The sequence below is a fragment of the Orcinus orca genome, chromosome 7 (assembly GCF_937001465.1).
Source record: "Orcinus orca chromosome 7, mOrcOrc1.1, whole genome shotgun sequence".
NCBI lineage: Eukaryota > Metazoa > Chordata > Mammalia > Artiodactyla > Delphinidae > Orcinus > Orcinus orca.
The window spans coordinates 85,258,849-85,271,686 of record NC_064565.1 but is presented as its reverse complement, the minus strand read 5'-3'; the positions used below and the strand labels follow the sequence as shown (position 1 = coordinate 85,271,686).

Sequence of the window (12,838 nt, the reverse complement as noted above, 5' to 3'; positions counted from 1 at the left end):
ATATGTATATATAATGTGTGTTATATATTATGAAGTACACAAATCACTTACAAGATATTCTTGAATCTAATTAAGGCTTTAGCCCTAACTTCCAGGTTATAGAAATGACATCATAATAAAATAATCAAACACATTCAGGATATGGGACATGCTGTATGTCTACTATCTCCTCAAAATTGAAATGTCATACAAAGGATGGAGGATATCCTAAAAATTTTAAAAAGACTTAAGAGATAATAACAAAATACAATGTGTGAACCTTGCTTGAATCTCAGTTCAAAAAGATATTTTTAAGACAATTGGTAGAATTTTAAATTTGTTTTTAAATATTAGATGATATGGAATTATTGCTAATGTTCTTATGTTTACATAAGATAATGTCTTTATTTTGGGGGAATGCATGTTGAAATATTTAGGAGTAAAGTATACGACGCCTGAAACTTACTTTCAAATGGTTTAGATAAAAACCGTGTGTGCGTGTGTGTGTGTGTGTGTGTGTGTGTGTGTGTAAAGAGAGAAAAGGAAAAAGAGATAGCAAAATGTTAATGTTTGATGAATCTAAGGGAAGAGTATATGTTGTTTATCATAAACTCCTAGAGAAAGCATAGGAGGTAATCTCCTTGACACTGGTCTTGGCAAAGATTTTTTTGGATTTGACACCAAAGCAAAGGCAACAAAAGCAAAAATTAAGTAAGTGGGACTACACAAACTAAAAAGCTCCTGCACAGTAAAGGAAACCATCAACAAAATGAAAATACAACCTGTGGAATGGGAGAAAATATTTGCAAACCACATATCTGATAGGAGTTAATATTCAAAACATACAAGGAGCTCATACAACTCAACAGCAAAACCAAACCAAAACAAACAAACCCAAATAACCCAATTAAAAAATGGGCAAAGGATCTGAATAGACATTTTTCCAGAAAAGATACACAAATGGCCGACAGGTACTAGAAAAAGTGTTCAACATCACTAATCATCAGGTAAACGCAAGTAAAAATAAAAACCTAATACCTGTAAGGATGTTTATTATCGAAAACTCAAAAGATTAACAAACACTGGTACGGATGTGGAGAAAAGAGAACACTTGTGCACTGTTGGTGGGACTATAAATTGGTACAGCCACCATGGAATACAGTATAGAGGTTCCCCAAGAAATTAAAAATAGAACTAACATATGATGGAACAATCCACTCTGCATATATATATCCAAAGAAAATGAAAATGAAATCATTATCTCGAAATGATATCTGAACTCCCATGTTCATTGCAGCATTATTCACAATAGTCAAGGTATGGAAACAAACTCAATATTGACAGATGAATGAATAAAGATATGGAATATTTGTGTGTGTTTGTGCATGTGTGTGTGTGTGTGTGTGTGTGTGGTAAATTATATAATGGAATATTATTCAGCCTTAAAAAAGAAGGAAATCCTGTCATGTGCTACAACCTGAATGAACCTGGGGGACATTATGCTAAGTGAAATAAGCCAAAAAAGACAAATATTGCATGGTATCACTGATATGTGGAACCTTACCCTCTCGCTGCAAAAATAAAAAAGACAAAAAAAAAAACCATTGAACTCACTGGGAGCAATTGGATTGTAAGATCTGTAAGGATAAAAGCTAGTGAGGTCAAGACAAATACCTTAGGACCCCTACCATACAACCTTAAATGGTCAAAATCTTTGGTGAAACGACTCATCACAGTAGGGATAAAACGGCTATATTCAATAACACGGATAGGAAATTTTTCCTGGGGTAGAAGATATGCCAATTTACTTCATCTGTATCTAACATAATTTGGGGGGAAAATTTAAAGATCGGTTAGAGACCAAAAGTGACCCAGTGCATCCAGCCTTTCAACCATCTCTAAGAAGGAGCCAGACGCACCAGTAAAGCCATGTTGGATCAGCTTGGCCTTCACATAAATATCCCCAAGTGACCTCAGTCAACACCACATAGAGCAGACAAACTTTCAAGTCAAACCCTGCCCAAATTTATGAGTAAAATAAGTGATTGTTATTTTTAAGCTACTAAGTTTTGGGTTTGTTAAATGGTAATAAATAACTTTCAACATTACCGCAGTCAGCTTTGATAGCGTCCTTGCTTCCCAGCCCAAGAATATGTCTCAGGCTACTCTTGCTTGTTTTCTGCATAGACCTGGAATTGCTCCCAATGCCCGTCTCCTTTCATTGAGAAACCATATACAAAGAGCATTATTTGGGTATCAGGTACTTTTTTTAAGAAACAAAACATTACAGTCACATTCCACTCCCGTCCTCCCGAGGTAGTTGTCACTATAATGAGTTTAGTGCCATATTAATCTCTTGCATTTTAAAAAAGTTTTACAATTTATGTATATTTTCACAAACAATAAATCACAGTGTATTTCATTGATTCTAAACCACACATTCACCATCCATTTTAAAATCACTGGAGATGCATCTTACAACAGATGGGAAGTGATAGTTTAACTGGTTGCATTTTTTTTCATTTTAGCAATATGTGCCTTACTGATCTATTATCTGTTTCATCTAAGATTAGATGAAACATAGATTAGCTCTTTTATACTTTATAAAAAATTTAATCATTTGAGCTTATTTTCCTACAAATTACTTTTCTTGCTAAATATTTTAGCAAACTTTGTTTAGGTATAATTTGCATTAAAAATATATAATAATGTAGGGGCAGGACAGGAATAAAGATGCAGACATAGAGAATGGACTTGAGGACACGAGGAGGGGGAAGGGTAAGCTGGGACGAAGTGAGAGAGTGGAATGGACATATATACACTATCAAATGTAAAATAGCTAGCTAGTGGGAAGCAGCCGCACAGCACAGGGAGATCAGCTCTGTGCTTTGTGACCACCTAGAGGGATGGGATAGGGAGGGTAGGAGGGAGGGAGACACAAGAGGGAGGAGATACGGGGATATGTGTATATGTATAGCTGATTCACTTTGTTTAAAAAAACAGTATATATATATGATAATTTACATATAACAAAATGTACCCATTTTAAGTCCACAGTTTGATGAGTCATGATAGCTGTACAAAGCTGTTTAACTTTTCATTATTAAGCTATGAGCATTATTTATATATGCTGGATACAGGTCCTTTGTCAGATATATGGATTACAAATAGTTTCTCCCAATCTTTGACTTGGCTTTTCATTTTCTCGCTGCTGTCTTTCAAAGAGCAGAAGTATTAATTTTAATAAATTCCAATTTAGAAATTTTTCTTTCACGATTCACACTTTTTGTCTCCTAAGAAATCTTTCTCTATTCCAAGACAGCAATTTCTGTTTCCTTCTAGAATTTCTAGAGTGTTAGATTTTGTTAAGTCTATGATCCATTTTGCAATCTAAATTTTGCACTAAAATTGTGTATGGTGTGAGGCGAGAGATGAGGTTATTTCCTATTTGAATATATAGTTACCCATTTGTTAAAAAGACTTCTTTTTTCTCATTGAATAACTATGGCACCTTTGTCAAAAATCAGTTGTCCAATATGCATGGGTCCTTTTACTCTATTCTGTCCACTAGCCCCTAACATTTCTTATAAAACAGGTCTTCTGTCAACAAATTCTCTCATCTTTTCCTTGTCTGAAAAAGTCTTTTCTCACCTTTTCTGAAGGATATTTTTGCTGAATATAGAATTCTAGGTCAACGGGTTTATTTCCTACGGTACTTTAAAGATGTCATGCCAAGGCCTCTAACCTGCATAGTTTGAGAAAAGAAATATAGTCATTCTCTGTATGGAATGTGTCTTTTTTTTTTCCTCTAGCTGCTTTTCTAATTTTCTCTAGTTTTCAACAATTTGATTATGATGTACCTTAGTGAGGTTTTCTTTTTTTTTTTTTTGCAGTACTTGGGCCTCTCACTGTCGTGGCCTCTCCCGTTGCGGAGCACAGGCTCTGGATGAGCTGGCTCAGCGGCCATGGCTCACGGGCCCAGCCACTCCGCAGCATGTGGGATCTTCCCGGACTGGGGCACGAACCCGTATCCCCTGCATCGGTAGGCGGACTCTCAACCACTGCGCCACCAGGGAAGCCTGTGAGGTTCTTTATGTGCTTCCCTGCTTGTTGAATTTCTTGGATCTGTGGGTTTATAGTTTTCATCAATTAGGAAAACTTTCAGACATTATTTCTTACATTGTTTTTGTCTCCCCTATCCCAACTTCTAGGAGTCCAAATACAAGTATGTTAGAAGACTTCATATTACTTCATAGGGGAGTAAGTTACTGTTCTATTTCTTTTTTCTCTTTGTGCTTTAGTAAGCCTCACTGATTTTTAGTACTGTAGTGACCCATCTGCTATAATTCCATCTGTTCTTTCTCATCCAGCTAGTGACCAAAGAGGTAATCAAATAGCAGCAGTGATTTTGAAAAAGAAATCTTACACATACTTGAATTATTGGTATAAGTGTATTAACCACAAATATTTAAAGACTATTAATTTTAAAATGTGTAATTTTTTCAATATCTTCTTTACTGTCTATAAAATGAGTTTGTGTATATATACATATACATGTAACATTAGAAATGATACTGAATATGATGCCAATGATGGGCTGCTGTAATTTTTTTACTTTGACTTCCTTCTACAGAAAGTGATGACAATCTGTGGAAAATGCTTTATTGTATCATGCCAATTTACTACAAGGAGTATTTCAAAATAATACAAAAGTAATCCACAGACTTGATTAAGTGAAGATCAACTGATCTGAAAAATTTTTCTTCCTTAGTTCTTCTCAGTAATTGCTAAAAGTCCAATAAGCTGATTTTTCCAAGATTGATTATTCTACTAACTTTGGGTGTTCAATCCGTGAAATGGTCCAGTCAGGCTTTACTCCTTGTGTAAACTCCCTCTGAAATCTAGGGAAAAAATTATAAATAATGTGAATCTTATATCAGTCCAAATACTTCCTGGATAACTACATAATTTGCAAGTATATATTAGAGGCAGTTGTTAGCAAAAAGCTAACAGTTAATGGTAAATAAAAATCAAAAGTTTAATCTACTAATTTGATCACAAAATATATCCCCACAAAATCAGAAGTGCATTCTCAACTAAAATGAGTATTTTTAATGGACTGATCTACATACTCTCCAACATCTGCCAGTCCTTGAGAGGAACTTCAGTGTTATTCTATTGTTAAGTACTAGCCATAATATACGCCTAATACGAGGAGAAATAAATTGGAATATGGTGATAAAAACAGCACTTTCATGGAAGCTGGTTTATGTGGTTAGACTTACTCATAGCTTGCATTAAGACCAATCTTGAAAATAGCAGTGTTTATGAGCTGCCCGTGATCTTAGTAGGGAATATCAGAAGAACCAAAGGTTAGTGTTGATTATAGTGTTCTAAATGACATCTTAAAAAAGAGACAATTCAGCAGATTTAAATTAAGTATTTAAATATACAGAATATTTTGGGTAATTACAAATAAAGCAAAATTCAAAACAGAAAAAGAAAAGAAAAAAAGTACATCTCCTTCAAGAAAAGTGAAGAAAAAGAAGATATAATTCCCTTTACCTTAGCAAACCAGCATATTTTCTTTCCTAGGTCGTTTTTGGGATTTGTTCATTATTTTAAAGCAAATTTGTATAACTCTGGTGACATAACAGTATTCTCTTTTAAATAGATATTAAAATATGACATAACAGTATTCTCTTTTAAATAGATATTAAACTATGTCTCCACTGACTCGCTTGACTTTTTCACTGTTCCAAATTTTATTAGTACAATAATACACTAGAGTGTCTCTTTTAAATAGTTTGTTAACCTCCTGTTAGACAGTACCTCCTTAAGGGCAGGAACCCTTCAATTCTGTATCTGAACCCCTACCAGAGTACTTGGTAAATAGGAGATGGTCAATAAATGTCTAGTGAGTGGATGGTCCATGTGCCAATTATGGCAGATCTTATTTTCCCAAGATGGTCATAACTACATCTTGCATCCCACATGCTCTTCTGCAACGTGAACTTGCTGCTGCCCCATGAAGAGGTGGAGTCTCTCCATGCCCTTTCACCGTGCAGATCCTGTGACTGCTTGGACCAGCAAACCATGGTGGAAATGATGTTGTCCCAATACTGGGCATAGCCCTTTACTGGTCTAGCATCTTCTGGCTTCTGCCTCTTGGAAGCCAACCACCATGTAAACATGTGACTAGCTTAACACTACCACAAGCCCAAGCCGCAAAGAGAGGCCTTGGAGAATGAGACGTCATGTGGAGAAGCCAAGGAGCACCATGGTGCTGCCCACATGAGTGAAGAAGCCATTGTGGAAATGAACCCCTAGCTCCGGCCACCCCACTTGATGCCAGAGGGAGCAGAGAAAACTCCACAGCGGAGCCTTTCCAAAATTCCTGAGCAGTAGAATAGCAGGCAAAATGAATGGCTGTTTGATGCCACCGAGTTTTGGAGTGGTTTGTAACGTAGCAATAGACAGCTGAAATACAGTTTAATTAAATTCAGCAATATTACCTCTTCCTAATTTCTGAACACTCCTGTTTCATGGCCAGTGTGTCTTTCTGACTTTCTCTCTTCATAAATAACTTGTCAAATTTCAATCTTTTTCTCCCTAAATCTCCCTTTAGTTTTCATACTTTCATACTACCTTCTATTTTCTAGAGAAAGGAAACAACGAAATGTGATTAGACTTACTCATAGCTCGCACTAAGAAGTTGTTTAGTTTCCACGTTCTGATCCCCCAACTTAACCTGGAACACACTGGCTCCACTTATAGTTTCACTGGGGATGTTGGCACTGGTTAGATACCAAAAGCACATCAGGATGTTAACAAACTTCCTTCCTTAGAGAAAAAACACACACACATACAAATACAAATCACAATAATCTATCATTCTTATATCCTTAATGAAATCAGCAACTGGCAGTAATTATACAGCTGTTACAGACCAAATCTGGGGCTCATTCTAGTCTAACTTAAGATACCTGTATTGACACGTTTTTATTTTTAGAAAATTCTCCTGGGGTTTATGACACCTTCCTCTCTGGATCACAGTAGTAAGAGCTACTATTTACTGAGCAGGTACTTTTTACCAAGTGCACTACATGGATTACTTTCAATTTGTGGCATTTTCTAAAATTATGATAACAGATATCTATTGTCAAACCAAAAATGAGGGGGGGGGACACTTTTTTGCTGCTATGTCATTAACTTAACCCCAACTGCCAGAAAGAAGCCTTCTATTCTACCCCTAATTCACTTTACTATGCCCAGTGATCATGACAACGTCCTGTGCAAAAGTCAGGTAGCAACCATGGTGCTAAGATGCAATTTGAAATACTAGGAAGAAGAAAATATTTATCATTAAAAGTACCTTTACAAATGTTTCAAATTAATATGTGTGTGAAAATTTTTTCACTATTAACAGTCCTCAGTCAGAACTGCCTTAGCAAGTGTGTAAGCAAAGAGTAGATTTCCTGTGTGCCTAGCACATAATACACTGCAAATATTTGTAGAAGGAGTAAGTCAGTAAGTTTTCAGGGAAAATAGGACAAGGAGATGAACAAGATAAAGGCTAAAGTTCCTTTCAACTATTTTCATCGTCTCCAAATAAATCCAATTTGGGAGTTCTGAGTTAATGTTACTTTCAAAACAGTCTTTAGCTAATATTATTTACTTTTTCTTTTACTCTTTACTCCTACTTAACATACAGCTAGACACCTAAAATATTCAATTGTTTTCCTTTCAGTTAGGAAATCTGAAACACAAATATTTTCATGTTAAGGTATGGGAGCAGCTTGTCTTAGACAATTTTCTTTAACTTAAGTTACAATGCTCTCTTCTGTGAATTAAATAACATTAGGGGAAAGTTCTAGATAGAAAGGCATAAGAAACTATTACCATGTCCCAAGTCTTCCAGAACTAGGGCTTTAAAGAATGAATATATTATTTTCTCTGCAGTTCTATAAATATCCACTTGTACCAACAAAATGTCACTATTCCATGATTATTCACTAACTTAGCTTATCTGGACAATCGTGGGTCATTTAAAGTTGACTATGCTCCAGCATTACCTTTCTCATCGTAGTAAATGGAGATGTCTCCTGTTGATGTATATACAATTTCATCTATGTCAGCAGCAAGGGCATTTTTATGGTTGTCAGGTAGTGAAGTAACCTTTTCTTTCAATACACGTAGTGTCTAAGTATGGAAAAAGCAAACCATAGTTCACTTGTTGAATTTTCAAAAGCTTTTCAAAAAGTGGAGTGAATTCTTCATGGAATGAATTTTGTAAAAATATTTTAAAATTTACTGCCATATTTATTCATTTTCAAAAGCAAGGCTGAGGGGCTTCCCTGGTGGCGCAGTGCCTAAGAATCTGCCTGCCAGTGCAGGGGACACGGGTTCGAGCCCTGGTCCAGGAAGATCTCACATACTACGGAGCAACTAAGCCCATGCGCCACAACTATTGAGCCTGCGCTCTAGAGCCAGAGAGCCACAATTACTGAGCCTGCGTGCCACAACTACCGAAGCCCGTGCACCTAGAGCCCATGCTCCACAACAAGAGAAGCCACCGTAATGAGAAGCCCGCACACCACAACGAAGAGAAGCCTCTGCTCGTCGCAACTAGAGAGAGCCCGTGCGCAGCAACAAAGACCCAATGCAGCCAAAAATAAATAAATTAAATTAATTAATTAAAAAGAAAAAGCAAGGCTGAAAGGGATCTGATTATTCAATTAGATAATTCATAATAGAACTGTTCTTATACAGAATTCTATATAAGAACTGAAAGACATCATATTAACTTACTTATGCCTTAAGTAGCAAGTCATTCTATACTTTTATATGACCCCAAGTACCCCAAAGGCAAGATACAGGGACTCTACTTTGGCTGATGGCATGCATACTATTTTATTTTATTTTTTATTTTTTTATTTAAGGGTGATTTATTTTACTTAAGGGTGGCAGTGGGAATAGTCATAGATTTCTAATACAAACCAAATACAGAAGTCAAACAACCATAAGAATAATGAAAATCTAAATATTAAAAGCTAGTCTTTTAGGAGAAAAATAAGGAGACTTTTTTTTTTTGTCAATGGTAATGGATATGTAAGGATATTGAAAACATTGGAATAGCAGAGGAATTGAAAATGCTATACATTGATCAATGGGAAACTAGCTAAATTAATTATATTGCATATACACAATAAAATACCATGAAGAAAGCAAACACATATATAGTCTTTGGTTGAACCATATACCATTCTAAGTGCTCTACATTACATATACTATCTCACGTGATTTCCCAACAATACTACTACTATCCCACTTTACATATAAGACAAGAAGTTAAGTAAGCATGCATACTACTTTAAAACATAAATAAGGACAACGTATATCATTCTACTGCAAGAGAATAATACATTTATTTTTAAAGGAAAAATAAAAGTATACTTTACCTCTTTGGCCACAAGTTCTTCCAATAGATCAAACTTACTCTGTGACAGCAACTTGGACACATGAGCAAAAGCCTTAAAAAAACAGTGGGAGGAAGGTGGTGATTATTATTTCAAAATATCATGTGAAATACCATACAATGTACAATGCTCATACTTGAATGTCTAAGTGTAACAAAGACTATTTTATGATAAAGGCAATAGACAATGTCAAACACTAGATATCGGTGTTAGGCATAACTCCTCCAAAGTTGGTTGACTTTTCTTTTCTCATATAGCCTTCCCACATGGGCTGAATTATGTTCCCCCAAATTCATATGTTGAAGCCCTAACTCCCAGTACCTCAGAAGGTAACTGTATTTGGAGACAGGACCTTTAAAGAGGTGATGAAGTCAAATGAGGGTGGGCCCTAATCCAATCTGACTGGTGTCCTTACAAGAGGAAATCTGGATACACACAGAGATACTAGGGCACACATGTACATAGGGGGAAAAAAAAACAACATGTGAGGACACAGCAAGAAGGCAATCATCTACAAGGAAAGGAAAGAGGCCTCAGAAGAAACCAACCAACAAGGTGCCAACACCCTGTACTTGGACTTCTAACCTCCAGAATGTGAGAAAATAAAGTTCTGTGGTTTAAGCAACCCAGATTGAGGTATTTTGTTGTGGCAGCCCTAGCAATAATGGAGTTGAATTTTGAGGAAAAGCACACTTCCAAATGGATTCAAGGATCCCTTGCAAACACTTTAGAGGATCTCAGGGTTCAGAAACACTGTATGTTTTAGTAAGCCTTTGCGTGCAGAAGATGGGTGAAATTTGGTAAGAAGAAACAAAGACCATAACCATCATGTTGAAACCCAAACATGAGACTCTAGTTTGTGTGGCCAAAGAAGATCACACCTGAGCAAATTATCCTATAAGGTAATAATGAACCATTAGGAGGCTGCCCTGATAAGGCTTTGGTGATATAAGATTGCCTAACCTAAACAGGCTTCTAGGAAATAGCCCTCTTTTTCATAGAAAAGGCCAAAATATGCTAGCAAGATACAGGAAAACAGACAGTACATGGTTAGTGGTTTGAAAGCAGTAATAGGGAAGGTATCATGTCATATGTGCATATCAATGGAAAGTAGGGTTTGTGGAGCTAATAAAGCTGTTTAAGGACCACCTATTCCTCTGGCTCACATGATGAATAAAAGCTTGCCTAGATTGGTATAAAATAAGCTACAGGATATATCGTATAACGCAGGGAATATAGTCAATATTTTATAATAACTATAAATGGAGTGTAACCTTTAAAAATTGTGAATCACTACATTGTATACCTGTATTATATATATATATAATATATATAATATTGTACATCAACATACTTCAAAAAAAGTTTTTTTAAATAATTTTTTTTAAAAAAAAGCTTGCCTAGATTGTACTTAACCATCTCAACTTCTAGTGACTCTGGAGGACCAAGACTGCTTATAGAGTGGGTTACAGGACAATGCACCTCAGCACTTGCTAGCTATGCATCCTTGAGCCAATCGTTTCACCTTTTTAGAACTTGATTTTTATCATCTGAAAGAATTAGACTAGGATAATGAGCACGAAGGTCCCTTTCTGTTTTATGTTCTATGATTAAAAACAAAAAATCTTAAAGAACATGATCTAATTGATAACTTGATATTCACATCCCAAGATAACATCTTATTGATAGGAGGTTAGTCTAAGGAGAAAGGGCAAATTGAGCCATGAGAGTAGATAATCTACCCAGGGTTTTTGCATCAGATTATTTCCAAGCCCTAGAGTTACATCTATGCAAAGGAAGGTATAGTTGCCTTATGAGATCTAGTAGGAGGAAGGTTTTTCAGCTATGTCCTTTGAAGTCGTACGTGTTGAAAAACTGGTTTGCTTGATCCGAAAGGTATGTTAAAGTAACCGCTGGTTTAATGGAATCACTAAATATTTGCCATGGATGACCCAACATTCTTTTTGGAAATCAGAATGGTTAAATGCACAAAAATTGACTTAGATGAGGCAAGACTGTATACAAACTGGCTGATGAAGGGGTGCAGATACTACTTAATAGCAAGGATAAGGGCTAAAATAGCTCACAGCTGGAGAACCTTTAGGATCAAAGAGTGACTAAAAAGTGTCCCATGCTCCTCTGTGTTCAGAGAAAATAGGGACTTAGGCTTGAATCCTGCCCATAGTGGGGAGATGACTTCCATTCCTTATTGACACATAAATAAGCATGAGGTAGACAAGCTCAAGTCATCAGCAGAGTGGTGGAGAACAGTAGCATCATGCCCATTTACCTCTGCATGGACAAAAGATTTTGAGAACTGACACGAGCAGAGGTTTATCCCTTACAATGCTGTTAATCAAGCTTGCTCTTTACTTTTTAATTTTTTTATAAAAACATAAATCAGTCAGGAGTTGACTCGGGGAAGCAAAAGCAGGAGTTAATATTGACATTGATTATAAAGTTGAAAACATTTAATTTATAACTGACAGGTCACATAAATAAATATCAATGGCTGTGTTTATAGACATAATCTGAAAAAAAGCTAGGATTAAATATATCAATACCAGCATACGATCAATTTTGTCTTTTTCAGAAAAAATAAAGCCATGTAGCTTTTATGTGGCAGAAACAGGCTTTGAATCCATTTCTGACTCAAAACCTGTAGAGAGTAGAAAAAGTAATTAAGGGGCTCCACCTTGGTGTCTCCATCGAAACCCTATTTCTCGGCGACCTTGCAACAGAAGCAGAAGCTTAATTTAAATCAAGAAGTGGCCAGAGGGCTCTGTGTCTGGGTCACTACCCACATGTTATCATTTGAGACCCAGTGGAAACCTCACCGCTAAACACTTCTGCGTGTCTAACAGTTGAATGCATGAGAGGTGGAGAGATTATTTGTAGAGAAATAAACAAACCTGCTTCGCTCCCTCTGAGAATTCTGCAATGCTGAACTCTTGGTCGAAATAGGCCCAGATAAGGAAGGAGTAAATTCGAGTCCGAATCCAGTTGATGGGGTTGGAGAACCCCAGGATGATCATCTTGGTTTTCTGGCGCTGCTGGGGCTGCTCCTCGGTGCTGTAGATTCGCCGAGGGCATGAAGGGAAAGCGGGAAGGGTTGTGGGCAGTCCCAGAGGGCTGAGCAGGGGACGCTGAGGAGCTCGAGCAGGCAGCGCCAAGGCCGCGGAGGCCCAAGAGACTCGAGGAAACGGGGCCGCTCCCGAGCCGAGGCGGCGGCGGCAGAAGCAGCAAAGTCCAGCCAACGGCGGCCACACGTCGGCCGAACCGGGAGTCCAGAGTCGGGCAGCCGAGCCCGGCAGAGGCCGAGAAAGCAGCAAGCGGGGTAAGAGACTGACGGCCAGCGCCATTTTTGTGACCTTTCACCC

General features: G+C 37.1%; 1 protein-coding gene across 7 annotated transcripts; it reads right to left on the bottom strand.

Annotated features, from left to right (window-relative positions):
* Positions 1–1,014: 1,014 nt before the first annotated feature.
* On the bottom strand, positions 1,015–12,820 carry MAIP1 (matrix AAA peptidase interacting protein 1). Of its 7 annotated transcripts, XR_007478459.1 has the most exons (7): positions 12,371–12,820; positions 9,441–9,512; positions 8,055–8,181; positions 6,675–6,822; positions 3,840–4,104; positions 3,631–3,724; positions 1,015–2,194 (listed from the first exon to the last, which is right to left on the bottom strand). XR_007478459.1 is itself a non-coding variant. In XM_033430513.2 (5 exons), exons 1-5 carry the CDS (start codon positions 12,818–12,820, stop codon positions 4,071–4,073), a joined length of 831 nt encoding a protein of 276 aa, XP_033286404.1. In that variant the 3' UTR covers positions 1,015–4,070. The 7 variants fall into 7 exon arrangements, 4 of the variants coding, with proteins under 4 accessions (XP_033286404.1, XP_004262928.1, XP_033286409.1 ...); XR_007478457.1 differs by having other exon boundaries at positions 3,631–4,104; XR_007478458.1 differs by having other exon boundaries at positions 1,015–3,724.
* Between the last annotated feature and the right edge of the window lie 18 nt (positions 12,821–12,838).